The sequence below is a fragment of the Vespula pensylvanica genome, chromosome 13 (assembly GCF_014466175.1).
Source record: "Vespula pensylvanica isolate Volc-1 chromosome 13, ASM1446617v1, whole genome shotgun sequence".
NCBI lineage: Eukaryota > Metazoa > Arthropoda > Insecta > Hymenoptera > Vespidae > Vespula > Vespula pensylvanica.
In genome coordinates, this window is record NC_057697.1 from 2,950,467 (window position 1) to 2,970,142 (window position 19,676).

A 19,676-nucleotide genomic window follows, 5' to 3' on the forward strand; every position below is an offset into this window, starting at 1 on the left:
TATCGTCTAGAAAACTTTCGAACTAAACTAAACGAAACTAAACCAAATTAAACTAAACGAAACGAAACGAAACGAAACGATATTCGATCTGACAATATCCATTCTTCGTTATCGATAAATAAAAGCATTGATTGATACGTCTCGATGAACGAAAGCAAATCGCATGGACACATTTATCGAATCAGCTCAGATTCGATCGTTAATCCAATCTTCCGAGAGAAGTACTCTAACGTGATCTTGAATCGATCCTCTCTCGACGAGTTAGCAAAAAGGTGCCTCTTGTGAGATAGAAAGAGTGAGAGAGAAAGAGAGATATAGACGAGCACGAGCTGATGGCGAACGCGTGGTGGACGTTCCGCCAGGTGCGTAATCATTTCTAATGAAACGTTGTCATTTAACAGTGCGATTGTAAGAGCTCAGAAACTTGTTTTCACTTGTGCGAAAAACAGCGACCGTTAATGCAGCGGTAAAGACGCCTCTCCCGTTACAGCATTGCGCGAGCATGGAATACACGGGGAACACCTTCCATCGTTCCAGCCTCGTTTACGTACGTGTCGCGGATTTTCTCTCTTTCTCTCTCTCTCTCTTTCTCTTTCTCTGTCTGTCTGTCTGTCTGTCTGTCTGTCTGTCTGTCTGTTTCTCTCTCTCTCTCTCTCTCTCTCTTTCTCCTGAGTTAACCACGTTCGTGGTAATACGCCAGGATAGACATACAACACGCACATATAGAGAACGGAACGTCATTTCTAGAAACGTTCAGAAGATAGACGGACACGCCTAATCTCTCGTGACCTACCTCGTCCTCGTCGTCGTAGTCGCGTGATCTCTCATGCGCGCTTCGAGTCACGTTGGCCTTCGACACGAAGGGACCGGACGACTCGTCGTCTTCTTCTTCTTCTTCTTCTTCTTCTTCTTCTTCTTCTTCTTCTTTTGCTTTTGCTTCTGCTTCTTCTCCTTCTTCTTTGTCTCTTCAACTTTGCCGGTTAGTCAATCGACAAATGAGACTAGGAAAAAATCGTGGAAAATTAATCCGCTCAACGCGAGAATAATATCATAGAAGGATTGATTTCATTATCGAGAATCTAACCGATTAATTTCTTAGACGATCAAGATCTTATTTCTTAATATAATCGATAACTATATCGATGAATCTCGAGAAAATTTCTTTTATCTTGTTTTACCGAATGAAATTAAACGAATATTAATTGTCTCGTATAATTTATTCGCGAACTCTCTTCTTTCCTCGTAAGAAAAGTTAGAAAATTAGTTGGATATACGAGATATCAGATGATGCAACTGTTGCATGGGTAGTCGTGATCCATCGATCGAGATGATTATTACGCTCTATACGGTCATTATCTTCTTCGCTTGGTAGCAAAATGGATTGGATGCTGCGTATGATCATAAGTTTCTTGATCGAGCATGAAGAGCGTTTCACGTAAATCACAGATTCTAGCTTTCTCTTTATCTCTCTTCCTACCTCTCCTTCTCTATCTATCTCTTCTTCTCTCATCTTTTTTTGATAACAGACAGGAAGTAACGTTTAAAGGCTCTTTGAAGATACACGACTAGATCCTGTTCCATTGGAGCTAAAGTGAACACGAAAGAACAGTGAATTATCTGTAATTATACGATCACTCTGTAGTGGTATTTCATTATCGATAATAGCAGGAAAAGTCATGTAATTATTTCACTACTTGCGACTTGTGGCAAACGTGTCTCTCGTCATCTGTAATATATCCACTTACGGATAATACGAGAGATTTTCTAATGATCAATTAAAACGAATACCTCTGCTTCGTGTGTTAACATCATCCTCTTTATGACTGTGAAATGATCATTCAAATGATGAGCAAACACATGTCTCGACAATTTTTTGTTGTTCTTTCTTTTTCTCTGTTTCTTTCTTTTTATATATATATATATATATATATATATATATATATATTTTATCTTTTTTTTTTTTTGTAAAGAACTGTTATCTCCTCGGGCGTGTTCAAACGTATCTCGTTGGATTACAAATATTTGCTAATATACATTGGCTACATTGAGATGAAAACATAATTATACGTTGCTCGAACTCTTTTTTTATTTGCCATCGTTCAATTTCTTAATTTAGTAGTAAGACGAGTCTGTGCAGCGTCGAGTCATCGAGAAATGACACGAGAGAATTATTGTTTAGAATTTTTTTGATTGTTTTTTTATTATGTTTCTTTTTGTTTTTGTTCTTTTTTTTTGTTTTTCCAAAATAACAACAACGGCATTTCAAGCAACAATGTAGAGAATTATAGTTCAGGAAGAACGAAGAAAATTATGTTACCCTTTGACCCAAGATCAAAGACAACCATACCCATCGTACATTGTCAGTGTGATAGCATTCACGTCAGATTTCAAAGGGTTTCTAGTAAGAACCATAATTTTCTCTAACCTCGATCGAGAAGGTCGTAGTCGTTTCAAACTCGTGGAAGAAATTTTTTCGAAGAAAGGAAAACGTCGGTTGGATCACGTTCGCAGAGAAATAATAGGATTTTCTTTATCCTCTTTTTTTTTCTCCATTCTCATAGACGATTATGTCATAAATATCCGAAAAAAGATTTTGGATTTAGGAAATAAAAAGGACGATTTCGAAGAGAGACTGTTTGAATTTTAGCCACGTCCGAGGTATACTCGTACTCGTAACTCGAAAATCCTTTTAACCGTAGGCAAATACACGCGTAAGAAAGAATTTATATCCGAAAGGAATTATCTACATTTTATGTTACTGTGTTAAATACATGGATCAACATGATCGTAACTTAGCTGGCTAATTTACTCGGGAGTTCCAAGAAAATCATTTTTACGTTTCTACTCGTGTAACTAATAATAATTGGAAAGGTAAATTAAAAAGGTCTATATATGTGTGTGTGTGTGTATAAAAAAAAAGAAAAATAAAATAAAAAGAAAATAAACATGGTTTATTCGTTGGATTCTCAGGTGGTTGGCTTGAAGAACGTTGGTAGCAACGGCGACATCTGGCCGCTTGAAAGGCCAGAGGGCATGCCGGCCATCCAGTCCCTCGAAGTGATGTGCGGAAAGGATCACATGGACGTTCATCTCTCGTTTTCGCAACCTTTCGAGGGAATCGTTTCGTCCAAGGGCCAACATGCCGATCCTCGATGCGTCTACGTTCCACCGTCGACAGGACAAACGTTCTTTTCATTTCGAATAGCATATGCCAGGTAATCTAAAGATAAAATATCATTGAAATCAATTTAAAGGAATCCAATATTCTACAAATTATTCGATAATTCCAATATAAATTTAACAGATGTGGTACAAAGCCGGATATGCACGGACAGTTTTATGAAAACACCGTTGTCGTTCAATACGACAAAGATCTACTTGAAGTATGGGACGAAGCTAAACGATTGCGATGCGAATGGTTTAACGATTATGAGAAAACAGCGTCGAAACCACCGATGGTGATAGCTGATCTCGATGTGATACAATTAGATTTCCGAGGTAAATTTTTTACACAGTTTATCAATCGACGAAATTTATACTGTCTCTATCGGAAAGATTATAGATGGATAGAGGGAGAGAGAGAGAGAAAGAAAGAAAGAAAGAAAGAAAGAAAGAGAGTGAGAGAATAAGAGAGAAAGAGAGAGATAGAGAGAAAAAGAAAGAGAAATTTTGATAATGATATCACGTAGCTAAATGCAGTGGGCAGATTCAACAAGGTTACTGTGATCTTCGTGGTAGAAAGAGTTTAATGCGCGGGATCGCACTATACTCGTATACACGAGGACTCGTGTATCCGCGGTTGACCACAGGTGTGGAACCGCAGGATCGCTACTTAATTTCAGCTTTCGTAACGTGGATACATCTCGCATAGGAACAATCGTGTTTCGATGCTCGAATCGAAATTGTTTGTTAGAAAATCTTTTTTTTTTTTTTTTTTATTCGAAAGAGAAAATGAAAATAATACGAAAGGAGATTCTCACGTCTTAGAGAAATCTCGTATGGTCACGAACGTGTAGTCTTTAAATGTGTCGAGATTGAAACGATTTTATATTCGAAAGGGGACAACGTGGACTGTTGGATGGAAATACAACATGGGAAAGGACCATGGGCTCCACCAGTGTCCGGCATCGTTCCTCTTGGCTCGACTCTCACGCTGGTCGTCGCGATAAACGATTACCGAGGTAACGAGCGACAGAACTCCCAAGGTACACGAGACTCCTTGCACACCTGACACACGAACCTGCTCTAACAAAACTCTCGTTATTAAACTGGGCGCAGGTGAGTTCGACATGCGAGTCAAATCATGCGTTGCTTCGGACGGCGGGGGACATACGATACAGCTCAGCGACGAGTTCGGGTGCGTTCTAAGGCCTAAGATGATCAGCCGTTTTCTCAAGGCCAGAGGATCGGACGATCGGGCTACTGTTATAACATATGCTTTCTTCCATGCGTTCAAGTTTCCCGATGCCCTTAGCGTCCATATCAAGTGCAAGGTGAAACATTTGTCATTAGGGTTAAGAATATCTCTTTTTTTTTCTTTTTTTGTTTATTTCGCTTTTTCCTCTTTTTCCTTCTCGAATAGATTTTTACACAAAGATTTTAATTTCTACGTTAAGGTGGAGATCTGTCGGCACGGTTGTCTCGATCACTGTCAACTTAGCGGCTCGGTGGGACATTACATTCAAGAACGTAAGGATCAGATCCTTCAGCAATATCACCAGACCACAGGAACGCCCATCATTCACAACGACGATAATAACAGTGCGGAGAAAAACGAAGGGGGCGTAAACGATGAACAAAACGACGGTTCTCTTTACGACGACATCATTCAGAACGGTGACGAGATGACTTCGATAGGCGGACAATTTCTGGGCGTCGAGAAGTCCGTTGTAAAGGCTCAGCCGCAAACAAGCAATCGACTTCCAGCTCCCGTGGTAGAGCCGCAAAACGAGGACGACGTACATCCGGACGATCTTTCGCGGCCGTTCTTGGTAATTATGATTTATTTTGATTTATAGCTTCTTCCTCTAAAACGCCTCCTATAACCTCTCCCAACGGCATCGTAACTACTATTTCTCTTTATTCGCGATACCTAATAATTAAATCGCTCCAATTGCCAATTGCCTTTGAATTATCAGGCTCGTTATATCTATTCCCTCTATGTTTCGAGTTCTCAAGTAGTGACTATATTTAGATTCGGCCACGTTCACTATACTTCCTACTTCTTTTCCCATTGACACAATGATCTCTTTTGAAGAGGCTTTATAGTTAAAAAAAAAAAAGAAAAAAAAAAAAAGAAACAAACAAACTTCACTTCGACAAATTAAATATAATTGACACGGTTGCGATTAAGATTCTTACATTATCGATTATATTATTAAAAGAAATAATGTATCCTTTGAACTTGCATCCCTTTTCTCAGGAACCACCAAGAGTTACGAGATACGAGAGCGACCGTGAACAATTCCCTCACGGGCCACGTAACTTAGAAGAGGACGGAGGTTCGAGGCCGGTGACACCTTTGTCTTCGGCGAACGTGAGGCGAAAGAGATCGGTGGTGGTGTCGGATAGAAAGGTTCGAAGCGCGGACGTTGGTGTAAGTGGAATCTACGAGGTAATATCTGAGGCTGACCTGGCCTTCAGTCCGGATACCCACGCCGAGGCCGTGACAGTCTTTCAAGGGAGAATACGGGAGGAGGTTGTATATGGTATTTGTTTGCCGATGCCAGGCTTCAGTGCTTTGTTCGTCGTCGTAGCTCTTTCAGCGGTAGTCTCGGCATTAGTTGCCGGTGCTATGTTGCATCGATTGCAAGCACAGCGTGAAGCAGTCGTAGGTAATAGCAGAAAAAATCGACCGGTCGCTACGGCCAACGGTTGGTTACTTTATGGTCTCCTTCGTGTACGTTGTACGACGAGACCTCCACCTCCACCACCACCACCACCATCATCGTCCTCATCCTCATCGTCATCGTCGTCGTCATCCTCCTCATCATCGTCATCGTCATCGTCCTCGTCATCATCAACGCAATTGCAAAAACAATCGAACGAGATCGTCTCGAGAGAGACACCTTCGATCGAGAGAGGCTGATCCGAACGTAACGACTCCAGCGACTCGACGAATAATCGGACAGCATTATCGGACAGTGATAAAATGCTCTCCGAGAGACTATGTGCAATAATACGCTGTACAAAATAAAACGTAAGTGCGTAGGATCGCGCCCGAATAATCTCCCGAGTCGTATTTAGTCGAGAGTAGTAGTCTCTTTTCTTTTTTTCTTTCTTTCTTATTTTTCTTTCCACCGTAATCTCTTTTTTCTGTTTATCTTTCTTCGTTATTCTCTTCTTTGTTTTATTCCGAACTACATTGTCGAAAGATTTAGTCGTTCGTATTCACGGGACGGTGATCTTCGATCGTTTCAACTATACTTCCTCAGCCATTAATGCCAAGTTGTATTGTCTCTCTCTCTTTCTCTCTCTCTCTCTCTCTCTCTCTCTCTCTCTCTCTCTCTCTCTCTCTCTCTCTCTCTCTCTCTCTCTCTCTCTCTCTCTCTCTCGAAGTCAGGATATCGTGAAACGTTTAAGCGATAATAGCGAGACGTGTCTGGAAATATGCAACTTCTTCATTGCCGATACATTCAAGAAAAGATCGTTTCTTGTCTATCTAAAGTCATCGAATTGTACGTGCTGTTTAATTTTCTTATTATTTAAGTTAATATAAAAATGTTATGTATATCAACGATGAAGTTGAGAGATCTTTTACAAAGGAAAGGTAAATGGAATTGATCGTTTCGAGGTGTCATGTTAATGTTGACGATGACGGTAATTATGACGATGATGATGATAATGATGATGATGATAATGATGATGATGATGATGATGATAATGATGATGATGATGATGATGATGATAATAATGATAATGATGATGATGATGACGACGATGATAATGGTGATGATGGTAATAATGATGATGATAATAATGATCAACAAGTTCGTATATGTATGTATAATCTACATTGTAGGATCGAGTGACATGTAGTTAGGTGTTTAGAAATTAGAAATGAGTTCGTTGTTATTTAGCCAGACGCCATCGATCGCAAATAATTCAGAAAGAAGAAAGAAATACTTGTTTTATTTCTGTATTTTTTTCTTTTTTTCTCTCTCTCTTTTTTTTTTTTTTTTTTTTTTTTTAACAGAAGAAAATTCTTTCTAATGTATTCGTCTGACTTTTTTTTTGGAATATCTTTCTATACCGTTAAAGCATCGTCTTCTTTCATTGCTATCACGAAAGACGTCATATATTTTCTTCTTTTTAGATAATAATAATTGTATACTCGTTGTAAAAGTTGATTAGCATTACGATGGCGTTCGCGTCTCGTTGTTTCGTTGAATCTTATTTATCCAAAAAGGAAGAAAAAGAAAAGAAGATAAGGAAAAGCGAAAACAACAAGAAAAAGAATAAAAAAGTAGGCGCGAATGCCCTTCCCTCCCCCTCACCCTCCTTCCTGCTCCCAACACGTATTAATTGTTAAGAATAAAAACTTTGCGTTAATAATAAGTATACGTGTACACGTGTAAAAAATTATTTTCTCCGTACGCTTAGATATTAAGGAAATATTAATTTAAAAACGACCAATTCTAATCATTTCGTCGTTGATGACATTAAATAATATTTTTTTATAAAGCGTGTTATTTTTTGTATAGCATTAAAGTAAAAAGTATTCGGATAAAAATAACCAATAATGCGATAATGATTCGATATTAATTCAGAGGTTGTGTTTCTATTTAATAATATGCATTAAACGATTAAGACAATAAATATATTTAGAGGATCTTGGATGATTACTGCAAGCTCCGATGATTTTCGTCCCACAAATAATAATAATAATAAAAAAACAGAAAAGAAAAGAAAAGAAAAGAAAAAAAAAAGAATAAAAAGAGGAGAGAAAATCCTTTCTATTTTACGTCTCTACATGGATAAGATATGATTATAAAAGAGAAATAAAATATACATTTTTGTAAATAAAAATAAATTTATTATAAACATACACGTATAAAAATATAGACACATTGCCTTTCAAATTGGATATGCTCATCCAATGAGCAAAGGTACGTTCAAATAAACTTATTTCTACGTTCTTTTAATAATAACTCGTTCGCGTCTGACGTAATTATTATAAACTAAATTGTTTGTATAATCTATCAATATTTTCTAGGTCAATTTAAAAAATATTCAAAATTTGTATATCGTTAAAAATTGCAATTGAAAATTAGTAAAACAGTCGGTTTAAAAGTAATCGTGATGATACCGTATGATAGTTCTTAATTACGCAATAAAACAACGCAAACAGAAAATATGTAGCAATAAATAAATAAATAATAAAATAATTTAACGACGCAAGAACGACGATATTTTAAACGCGAGAAAAAATCGTTCCACTTCATCTTACTTTTACATTTTATTTTTTCGTCATCTTATACATGAATAGGTCAATTTCGATTACTCTGCTTACATTACGTCGTAAATTATGTATATGCATATAATTTATATGATATATATATACATATATATATATATATATGTATATATATCTATAAACAAAAATAATTTATTGGCACCGTCTAAGCTTGAAAATATTTCAAGCTTTCTTTCACAACACAACGAGATTGCGAGTAGAATTAGTTTCCTTATTTATTATTTTGTCTTTTTTTTTGTCTTTTTTTTTCTTTTTTTTTTTTATCCATATCGTTAATGAGAATGTCACTTAAATTAAACGATTAAAAAGAAGACGCAACCCAAATACCAGATAAATCGCATACGAGATTATTATAAAGGATTAAAAACGAAACGTGTGAAACGAATAAACAACGCAAGATTAAGTTTGATTATCTTTGACTAAGTATTTCGGCACTTTTACGTTGTCGCCCTTCGATTTTTCTTCTTGTTAACAAAGCACAGCTTCATATATATTCTTCGTTAATGATTGCAAAATATAGAGTAAAGAAATGTTTTTAATTTATAATGACTAAGCGTGTTATATGAAACCGTGCTTACGAAAAGCGATAGCCTCTGGGAAAATTGGCAAATTAACATGGGAAAGGAAGAATAATCTTGAGAAATACAATAAAGTTACCAAATATAAAGATCTTCCTAAAGGATCATTATCTCTAATAAAAATGATCGTACTTGTGGCAATGATTTTAGTTATAACGTGCCAGATGTCCGATAATTTTTATTATTTAATCGATAGTTTCGTCATTCGTTATATAACGTTTCGGTAACTCAATTCGCATTTGCAACAATTGTACTAAATTGATTAAGGCACAAATGTTAAAAAAAAAATTCATTATCTTCTCAGTCCCAATAGTTCGCCAAATGTTAAGAAGATAGTTTCTTCTAAGAACGTTCAAGGAGAAGATACACTAGGAATAGAAGCACATCCTCGACGATTTTTTAGACGCACCGTTTTGTTCTCTGCTGCAATAGGTAACCGATTTTCTAGATTTACCGGAGAAAGGTCTTAGACGTATGCAGAGATAGGTCGAAAGAATACAGGAGCAAAGTAATACCGCAAGTAGTACGACGAGGGTCACTGCGAATCCAGGTGTAGTCATACAGATCATCGTCGAGCCCGCGGAGGTCTCGCTCTTTTGAGGGAAAACCATTGTCGGACCATTCAAGTCCGCGTTGTTCTCGTCGATGGAAAATGTAAGGTCACCGGTTGAAACGACTCTTATGATTCTGTTGACACCAACAGATTTTTCAGGAGTCGCTACAATCTCCCGAGATTTTCTACGTCTTTCGTCTCTGGGTCTACCAGCAGCTGCTTGCAAGTATGCTTCCAAAGGTATAGGTAAAGGAGGTGGCAAACCGTAACCAGCATCAGGTGGTCCATTCGATTGATGATGATGATGATTCTCGAATAATCCAGGTCCTTGTGGTTCGAGCAACGGTGAAGATTCAGAACATTGTTCTGGACAGTGATATCTACATATTTGAATGGTACACTGAAAGTGTACCTCCATAGAATCTGGAAACTTGAACGCTTGGAAGTGTGCGTAGGACAATACAGAAGCGGAAGCACCGAAGTTCTTGATCTTCGTGAATCTCGACATTAATTTAGGTCTGGTGATGCAGCCCCTTTGATCAACGAGCTGTATCGGTGCTCGTTTGCCATCGTGTGCCATGCAGTTTCTTACAAGCATGTCGAACTTGGAATCGTCGTCCTTGATCGCCAATACCATCGTCATAGTTTGTCCGATCTTAACCAACCCAGATACTTCCGATGCCCAAGGACCTTTACCAACCTGTATCTGCATCCAACAACCGACATTGTCGCCAGCAAAATCCGCACGAACGACGTCCAACATGTCGACCGGAAAAGGTCGGAAGGTAACTGATTTCTCATATAGATCGTGCCAAGTGCATCGTAATTTCCGAGCTTGGTCCCAGACTTCTTGTACCTGCGGATCGTATTGTATGACAATGATGTTTTCGAAATAGGTCCCCGATCCAGCTCCGTACCCATAAAGGCCATTCTCGGTATTGCCAGCGGTACCGCAAGCGTGCACGCTTATTTCAAAATTAACCGATGTACGACCGAGTCCAGCAGGTAAATGAACACAGTTGACGTTGCTATAGTGTCCCTTACTGAAGACTATACCATAGAAAGGCTTGTCAAAGCCAAGATAGACCTTCATTAAACTTTTCTCGCACTTTACGTCGAGCGATACGATCTTTGGCATGTCTGGCGTAGGTGCGGGCCATGGTTCAGCACCTACCGCTGTGCTAACACCACCACCACCGGTCGTATAAATCTTATCCATAGCCTCGGCTTGCGTCTTGTGCGCTGGCAAAGGCGGTGGTGGGCCATGATAAGCGACATTGTGATGTGGTCGTGAATGACCAATCCCAATCCCACCTCGACCTGGTGGCAACGCAAGTGGATTACCTCGGAGACCACCAGATTTGTAGTGACTTCCAGCCCCATCCTTTTCCCCCAATGACTCAAGTGCTAGCTGGTCGGAACTATTGATGTCGTTGTCCTGCCGATTTAACGCAGAATTCTCGTTCCTCTTCTCCTCGCCTGGAATCGCCTCGACTACTTCCACCTCCTCTGTTCGAGCCAGCTGTGTGTTAAGAGAAAGAGAAAGAGAATGAGAGGTGATATTGAAAACGGTTTTTTGCGAGAGTCCGCTTGAATCAAGTGCCTATGGAGAAGATTAATGACGGTGAGGAACGCGAAAGTAGATTAACGTCGGCCTCCTGCATAATTAGCGACTCACGAAAGGTCTTTTTCTTTACTTTTTTTTTTTATTCCTCTTCCTCCTCCTCGTCTTCTTCTTCTCCCCTTTTTTTCTCCTTCTTTTTCCTTTTTTCTTTCGTCTCGGAAGACCACACGCGTCATCGTCGGTGAAAGAAAAAAAAAAAAAGAAAAGAAAAAGAACGTTCTCACGTTCTTATCACCTTAATCTTGGTATTAAAGATGATAGAAAGAGAGAGAGAGAGAGAGAGAGAGAGAGAGAGAGAGAGAGAGAGAGAGAGAGAGAAGAAAAAAACGAAACAAAAAGTAATCTGTTCGATCTATCTTAAAGAACATCAATGATAATTTCTCGGGGATAGCTAGACTCATTTATCGTTGCTCGAGACTTTTTTTTTTTAACTGTCAGAAGATACTAAAGACAACCAAGGGAGACCGACGAAACTCGTCCGGACTGTTCGACGAATGATGACTATAGGTCGCTTTGTAGAGGTAAAGTAAAAGACAGAATAGGAGCATCGAGATGTTGTGTGGTTGTATATAAGTGAGTCGGGCATAGTGGCTGATTGCGTCACGCGTAACCCTGGGGCATAACGGGCCAGCCGTGTCTTTAGCTGCGGGTCAATCGGCCAGCACCAAGACACCACTTCTGATGCGCTCTTCGAATGCGCCGAACAACTCTCCTTGGCCTTCCAACGACCGATCGACAATGTCAGCCCGTCTCGTCATGGCTTTCCAACCCGCATGTCCCATAATTCGACGAAGGCCTACTAGGTCACTCGTGCTACGACCGTTGCTTTTGCTTCTCTACCACCGATGGATTCTCGTCTGGTGTAAAAAGTAACGACAGCTTTTTTCCTTTTTCTTTTCTTTGCTCTTTCTTTTTTTTTTCTTGCTCCTCTCCTTCAACCCGAATGAATTTGGAGCGATCTTTTAACTTCCTGATTAAACCTGACCGACATCAAATAAAACGGACACACTTCTTTCGACGAACGGAATTGTTCGGGAAAATTATTTTGAAAATTTACCGAGAAGAGAGATTGAAGATTGAAGACAATGAGAGAGGATGAAAAAGTAAGGCGTAAATGGGTCGAAATAATCATTCCCCTTCGTGAAGAATGCAATAATGCGATAAACCATCGAGAAACCGGTCGTCGACTGTGCAACATTCTTGAGTAGGTACTACCTCGTAAAGGGGTCTCTTGAGAGGAAGATCACTGGTTAAACGTTACTTCGAAGAAGTGGACACTGATAAGTTGTAAAACGCTCCATTCACCATACTCATGGTACTTCCATTGATCGTCTATACGATCTTACCGAAGCGTTATCTAACTCTAAACGAGATTTATTATATACACAACTGTTTTGTCAAAAAGAAATTTCCTATTTATCTGTCATTTCTAAAGTTTAATAACACTTCATTAAGAAATCGTATATATTTATCATCTCGACATAAGAAACATTAAGATAAAATCCACAAACAACGATTTCAATAATACGTTCATTTATAAGATAACACGAGATTAAGATAAAAGAAAAAGAACGAGTAACGAGAACTGTGAAGATTATCACTGTGAAATGATTCTCTTTCTAATTGCTCTTTCCTTCTAGTTACTTTTCACGCACTGTCACGCGTATCTAAGGATATAATAATAATCCTTAAGATATAAAAAGATAATACGAAGGAAAAATTCGATGTCCGTCAAAATTAAAAGAGAAGAGTTTAAAAGAGATCGATAAAAAGGAATGAGGTTTTCGTACATTTCGAGGTAGCCCGCGTTGTCCCGATTAAAGAAGAAGAAGAAAAAAAAAAAAGAAAAAAGAGAAGAAAAAAAAGGAGAAAAGAGGAGAAAAGAAAAGAAAAAAGAAAAGAAAAAAGAAACCGCAAGAAAGCGTTAGCCATCGCTAAGATTGCATTCCGAATGCGGGTCTGCACGGTTGTTGCGGGTTTGTTGAAAGATAAAAGGCTCTGCGCCTGCGAACCTGCGATCGAAATCGTGTCGGGCCACGAGGAATGGAGGGCGAAAATATAGGTGTATGCGTGTATATCGTAGTTGCCGAGGAACCGGTCGTTCCGTGCGAGATTTTTGCCGGCACCTTGCAACAAGGTAAGACGAGAGGTAAGATAAAGGGAAAAGAGGAGGAGGAAGAGGAGATTGAAGAAAGAGGTTCGAGAGAGGATAAAACGTTATACAGTGCTTGCCGAGCAGTCCACGGAGACATGGCTGATGAGCCGGATCGTACAACCATTTCGAGACATCGAAGTCGCCCTTAGCTCTGGGTCAGAACACTGGTGGGTAACGGCATTGCGACTACTCCTGCGAGTATTCAATGAGAGATATGTGGGTTATAATGTTGTAATTATCTGAGAGCAAACTCGTACCCGATCTCGCTTCTGGGCGGTCTCGACCCATTTTCAAAATCTTTTACCTACCTTCTTTCCATTCATATTCTCTTATTTTTCTTAGCTCCTCGTATTTATTTGTCCTTTTAAACTTAAGATTCAAGATCTCTTCTCTTTTTGCCTTTCTCTCTCTTCCTTTCTGTCTCTCTCTCTCTCTTTCTCTCTCTATCTCACACAGACATACACTTTTTTTCTTTTTTTTCCTTTCTCTCTTCCTTTCTAACAGATATTCGTTCAACTCACCCCCTTGATTAGGAGACAGGCTAGGACGAAAACACGTAACCGCATGCCGCGTTGGCGTCCACGGTGAGGCACTCGAGAGTGCAACCCCTAAAAAAAAAGAAGAAGAAAAGGAGAAAAAAAATGTAAAAGATCTGATCGAAGGATTCTTTTTTTCATTATTTTTTTTTTTTTGTTTCTTTGTCTGTTTTTCTTCTACGACACGAAGAAAAACATCGTTCGAATAACATCATCGATCTACCTGTATTTAATCGAGGTACGTTGCCACCGGGATGCCGGGACGTTTTTCCCGCGAGCTCACAATGGCCAACTGGATCTGTAATCGCAAAGGCAGACGGTAACCGTAATGAGAAAAGTGCAATAGACGTCGTCAACGGGAGTCAACGAAAAAGGAGACGAGAATAGAGGCGTTAACCGTTAACCGTAGCTACCGAAGAGCTACGGGAGAAAATACTTTTAAAAGCCGACATCGCACTGTCGTTCGACGTTTCGCTCATGTTTGATCGGCAATTATCAGACGAGCACGCCTCGTTCAACCAACCACTAGGTCACCCGTCCCAAATTCCTACCGAATGTCCGGCTTTTCGCTCCGTTATCTCTTTGCAAATCCTTCCCTCCTTCTCCCTCCCCACACCCTCTCTCTCTCTCTCTCTTTCTCTCTCTCTCTCTCTCTCTCTTCTCATTCACCCTATCCAAACCAATCGATTCGATCGGACAAAATAGCGAATTGATCTCGGATTGATCTACGAACTCGACGAATCCGCTTAATCGTAATAACCCGATCGTTCGAACGAACTTAACGTTGTTGTTATATATTATATTAATAAAAAAAAATGTTATATCGATCGTTAGATTTACGAGTAAGTTGGAATAACAATTTCAATGCAACGTAATAAAAGATAAGTGATATTCTTGTTGTTCTTTTGTATTACCCCGTATATCTGTCTATGAATGTAGGCAAGTGGGTTTCGTTACTCTTGCATACACTTGCCTTCGTTCGTAAGATCACGTCAACGTCTTGTAATACACAAGACCTTGACCAGCTGACACGGTCCGTCGCGTTGGACGTTGACTCTTCGGCATTGAATTTGCGGTCGAGATATGTATGTATATACTTATACTGCACGTACTGTTACATCGCGATAGCGTTCACTGTGCCAGTAACGCGGAACGATCTTACGAGTAATTACTTAAGAGGCCTCCTCGAGATAACTATAATCGGCCGAATGTCTACGTTAGAACGATTTATTATTTATAAGTATTCCTTCATACTCGATCGATTCCCTAAACGTACGATAGAAGATCATCGTTCGATTCGATATATAAATGCCCTCGAGGTCCTTGAATGACGGCAATGGTTAAACGATTACGGGATCTTATGATGATCCATTCTCGATCTCTAAACTAACGCGCGTAGACGATCCAAGGACGATTTCTACGAGCAAAATGGAAATTAGAGAAAAAAGTTCGACGACCCCTGTCCCCTCCCTCTCTTCTTCCCTCCCTCTCATCCTTCTTAGTCTTAGTTTTACTTCTACTTCTTTTTTTTCTTCTTATTAGTTCTTATAAAATTCGAATAAATTTGTCGAATGAATTTGTCGATCGATCGATACGGTAGAAGAACATAGATCATTTTAATAACGTAACGATACATTGTATACGATTTACAATTCGTCTCAGACTAATCGCGTGACACTTGTTCCTTATACCACATTCGAATAATAAAAATCACCGGCGGCTATTTACACCGTCCGTCTTCTCCATACTAACCTGCTGAATCGAGCACGAGTGAGATGTGGCGTAGTGCCAAATACATATAACGGTTTGGTAATTCCAAAGTCAGGCATTCGTATAATGAGTACGTACATACCTAATAGTGACCCATATAGAGAAAGGAGAGACCTCGAGACCTCCTCTCTTCTTTCGTTCGTTTACCCCGCTTCCTCTCATTTCCCCCTTAACATCATTTCACTCCCTCTAATTCTCTACGTAGTCTCTCTACCAAACAAAAAAAAAAAAAAAAGAGAGAAAAAAAATATCGTTCTCCCGCATGGCCGTGATTTAACGAACCCACTTCGAAATACGTTACTGGCATACTAAAACAACACGAAAAAGGTTCGTCCAAATAGTTTTCTCAAATCTGTAAAAATAAAGAAGTTCGCCTATAAAAAATAGAAACTAACGTTATGATCTTTACAAACGACAATAGTTTCAATATTCCTTGGAAATATTCAATTACTTTGTTAGTTTGTTTGTATGTTTTTTTTTTCTTTCTTCTTTTTTTCTTTCCGTTTTCTTTTCCTCGATTAAAAATCCACTCTCTGAATTAGAAAGATAAATGGAAACGTAATGGGAGAATGAGTTTCGTTTATCATTTCATCGGAAAGAAAAAGAATAGATTAAATCGACACGTTCGTTAAACTCGTTATACATACTTACGAAGAAATAGAAGAGATAAAGTAACATAAATCTAGATTCACGGGTATGTTCATGTATCATAGAGTAAACGAAGTAGTCTGTGCACGTGCGATCTATATTAATCTATCTTTTGCCCGATATCGATCGCATGGTAATTGATTGCTAGGAAGCAACCAGACAACTCGATAGTGAAACCGTGCACGTTGCACTTTCTCAATGTGGTCTGGAACGTACTTAAACTGGATCATCGGTCATTGATCTATACTTCATCACTGGTAATGTACTTTCTAATGGTTTTAATATTTGACGGATAAAAATATATTATACGAGAAGATTATATGAGAAATGTAAATCATAGAAAATGCAAGTTGTATAAATTTCATTTTTATAAATTTCCCATGTCTAACGAGAGTACAAAGAGTCTTTTCCCATACGATGACAAGAAAGTGGATACCACGTGGTTCGTTGTAACACTACCTTTACCATACACGAGACAGGTAATTTTGCTCTCACTGAGAGAGAAAGAGATAGATAGATAGATAGAGAGAGATAGATAGAGAGAGAGAGAGAGAGAGAGAGAGATTAATATCACTAGCAGTGTCATTAACGCATCAGCGGAACTAAATTGCTTTGCTCGTCGTAGACATAATAACTCAATCGCTGACGTAACGAAAATTGGATTAAATTCCATCGCACGATATTCCCTCGTTAAGGTATATTGATAGCGAATCTAATGTAACGTGGCCTATCATTGAATTATTCTCTTCTCGAATAACAAATAACGCCATTTTTAATTGTACACTCAAAACAATGTCTAATTTGCAATTGTTGAATATAGATATTGGTACCTTACGTTTTTCTCTGCGGATAGAATTCTATCTAATCGATGCCTTGCTTCTTCCTTTTCAAATATTCCAGAATTGACGGAGGCGGTGGGGGGATGGGTGGTGGGTGGGAAAGGGAAAGAGATAACGAAAGAAATAGAGAAATATATGAGGGGGAAAAAATACGAGAGAGGATCGAAGGAAGAAAACGTTAAAAAAAAAATATAATATATATAATTATACACGACACTTGTGACACGACGTGAATTAAATTTGTTCAAAAATGTTTACTATTCTTTTTTTTTCTTTTTCTCCCTTTTTTTTTTTTTAAGATGAGCGAGTTTAGAGATCACCCAAGTGTCACCTAATAATTATCTCGATCGCGGTCCCAACGCGTATTAATATTGATTAGATCAGAAGAGTAGTAGCCGCAGTTTCGCGCGACGACACGCGGTTGCGGCGATTACGGTTGCGATTGCGGCAACTGCGGCCTGTCCGCGATCGCGAAGGTGCACGCGAGAACTCGTCGACTCGGAATGGGATACACCTGTCCGATATACAGAGTATACTACAAACTTGCCGGCCCGCCCCCTGACCCAGACACACAGTACAGTTATATAGGTCCCACACGAGGAGAGCAGAGGATATATCTCCTCGTTCGAGCTCTTGCGATCCTGACGACCACCACGCGTGCACCTCCTCCTCCTCGTCCTCCTCCTCCTCCTCCTCCTCCTTATTCTCCTTCTCGTTCTCTTCTTTCTCTTCTTTCCCACCTCTTTACTTACCGAGTGGTCCACCACCACTCGTACGCGTTGTTCACGTTCGAAGTCCGATGACAGCGAGGAACATCTTTTTCTTTTTTTGAGGAGGGGGAAAAGAGTTAATAGAATCTCATGAATTTTGTGAATTGAATAAAAATCATTCTGATAAGATCGTAGATATTTTTTTTATCAATTATTTACTTCTGTTCGGATATGTTATTAGGTCATAAATTCTTTAATTAAATTTATAGAATAAGATAATGACGGGTTATTAAACAGAAAGATTTCATCGTTAATGATTTTGTAGAAACATTATTATATAAATAAACACTGAACTCGTTTAAAAAGATTCACAGCATTACTAAAGAGAAAGAGAGAAAAATCTTTATTTTATTTCTAATTAGTAACGGTTCGAAAAATTCTGTCCTATTTGGAGACAATATAATTAAATCTTTTATTTAACAGCTCATTAGTATTATATTTTTACAATGTGAAGATTTAATTTCTAGGCCATGAAAAGCCCGCCTCAGAATAGAAATGCGCGTCGGAAGCTTCCATCGATTGTCACTGGCGCTGATGTTGCGGAACAGTAAAGACATAATGTTTTCAAGAACCTGCATATTTTAAATTATTAAATTTTAACAAATTCATAAATGAAATATAAGTTTAATTAATAAAACTCAATAATGTTTTATAAAATCGTTTAAACATATAAGCGTAAATATACATAGGAACTTATATATGGAAAATTGTTTTACGATTATATTAATATTTTCTTACAATTGCTCGTCATATTAAATAGATATTTGGATGTAGAGACAATAATACAAAACATTGTATTTATATTCATCTCTCTCTCTCTCTCTATATATATATATATATATATATATATATATATGTGTGTGTGTGCATGATAAGTACTTTACAATTTTAAAAATATACATTTTCGCGCTAAGGTATTTATATAACTACATACACTACTGATCGGCGAAGTTTCCACAACTGCCGCTAGTTGGCGCTGTCATCGACTAAATCGACCAATTAGATTACACACTCCTCACTTGAGCGGTATCTGGCAGCCATTACACTTCGACTCGGAAAAAGTAAGGTAAGCTCTTGAAATTTTCTAATATTTAACTGTTTAATTAATAAGATTTATATTTAAATATGATTCAGAAATATGTAAGTAACCTTAGATATTATAATTAAACTGTTTCGTTAAATATACGTACTTAAATAAGCGTAAATTTTGTTTATATGTCCACACGGTTTTACTACCGATATAAGCAATTCCGAAATGTATAATGGTTATTATTATTTATAATTATCATTGAATCTATCGTAATATTAATAAACAGTTAAATATATATAATATTGTATCGTAATATGTAAATGACGCTATTCTTCGCTAGATTTTCAACAAGTTATCTGAATACTATTCCGTCGTATTAATTGTAAATTTCTATATATACGATCTTATTTGAAAGATAGATAGAGATAGATAGAAGTAGAGAGAGAGTGAGAGAGAGGAAAAGGTAGGAAGAGAGAGAGAGAGAGACAGAGAAAGGGAACACAGAGAGGGAGAGAGAAAGAAAGAAAGAAAGAAAGATGGAGATATATTTATATTATTTTTGTTTTCATTTCTAGACGCTTGTAAGATGTATAGTATAACTAACATCGAGATAAACAATATGAGAGTATCGTCATTCTTTGTCTCAAACCTTCGACGAGTCAATAGATTTAGTTCTCAGAATACTATTTAATCGTCC

At 38.3% G+C, this 19,676-nt stretch overlaps 2 protein-coding genes across 7 annotated transcripts in view; one reads left to right on the top strand and one right to left on the bottom strand.

Moving 5' to 3' along the window:
- The window catches only part of LOC122633820, a 25,649-nt gene extending 19,532 nt beyond the window's left edge, over window positions 1-6,117 (top strand). For 5 of the 6 annotated variants that reach the window (XM_043822214.1, XM_043822213.1, XM_043822215.1 and 2 more), the window contains 6 exons: window positions 2,971-3,215; window positions 3,305-3,498; window positions 4,059-4,205; window positions 4,279-4,493; window positions 4,617-4,991; window positions 5,423-6,117. In XM_043822214.1, coding sequence (XP_043678149.1) covers window positions 2,971-3,215; window positions 3,305-3,498; window positions 4,059-4,205; window positions 4,279-4,493; window positions 4,617-4,991; window positions 5,423-6,088 — 1,842 coding nt within the window. In that variant the 3' untranslated portion in view covers window positions 6,089-6,117. The remainder of the gene's footprint in view (window positions 1-2,970; window positions 3,216-3,304; window positions 3,499-4,058; window positions 4,206-4,278; window positions 4,494-4,616; window positions 4,992-5,422) is intronic. The other variant, XM_043822219.1, reaches the window with a different exon arrangement.
- A 3,305-nt stretch (window positions 6,118-9,422) lies between these two features.
- On the bottom strand, window positions 9,423-13,952 carry LOC122633731. The gene is made up of 2 exons (XM_043822030.1): window positions 13,908-13,952; window positions 9,423-11,129 (listed from the first exon to the last, which is right to left on the bottom strand). Exons 1-2 carry the CDS (start codon window positions 13,950-13,952, stop codon window positions 9,423-9,425), a joined length of 1,752 nt encoding a protein of 583 aa, XP_043677965.1.
- Window positions 13,953-19,676: the final 5,724 nt, after the last annotated feature.

Excerpts from the sequence above, each read along its gene's own strand:
- LOC122633731 (XM_043822030.1), bottom strand. The coding sequence starts at position 13,952 with ATGCGGTTACGTGTTTTCGTCCTAGCCTGTCTCCTAATCAAGGGG. Across the intron at positions 11,130-13,907 it reads CCTGTCTCCTAATCAAGGGG|CTGGCTCGAACAGAGGAGGT; the intron begins GTGAGTTGAACG and ends CTTAACACACAG.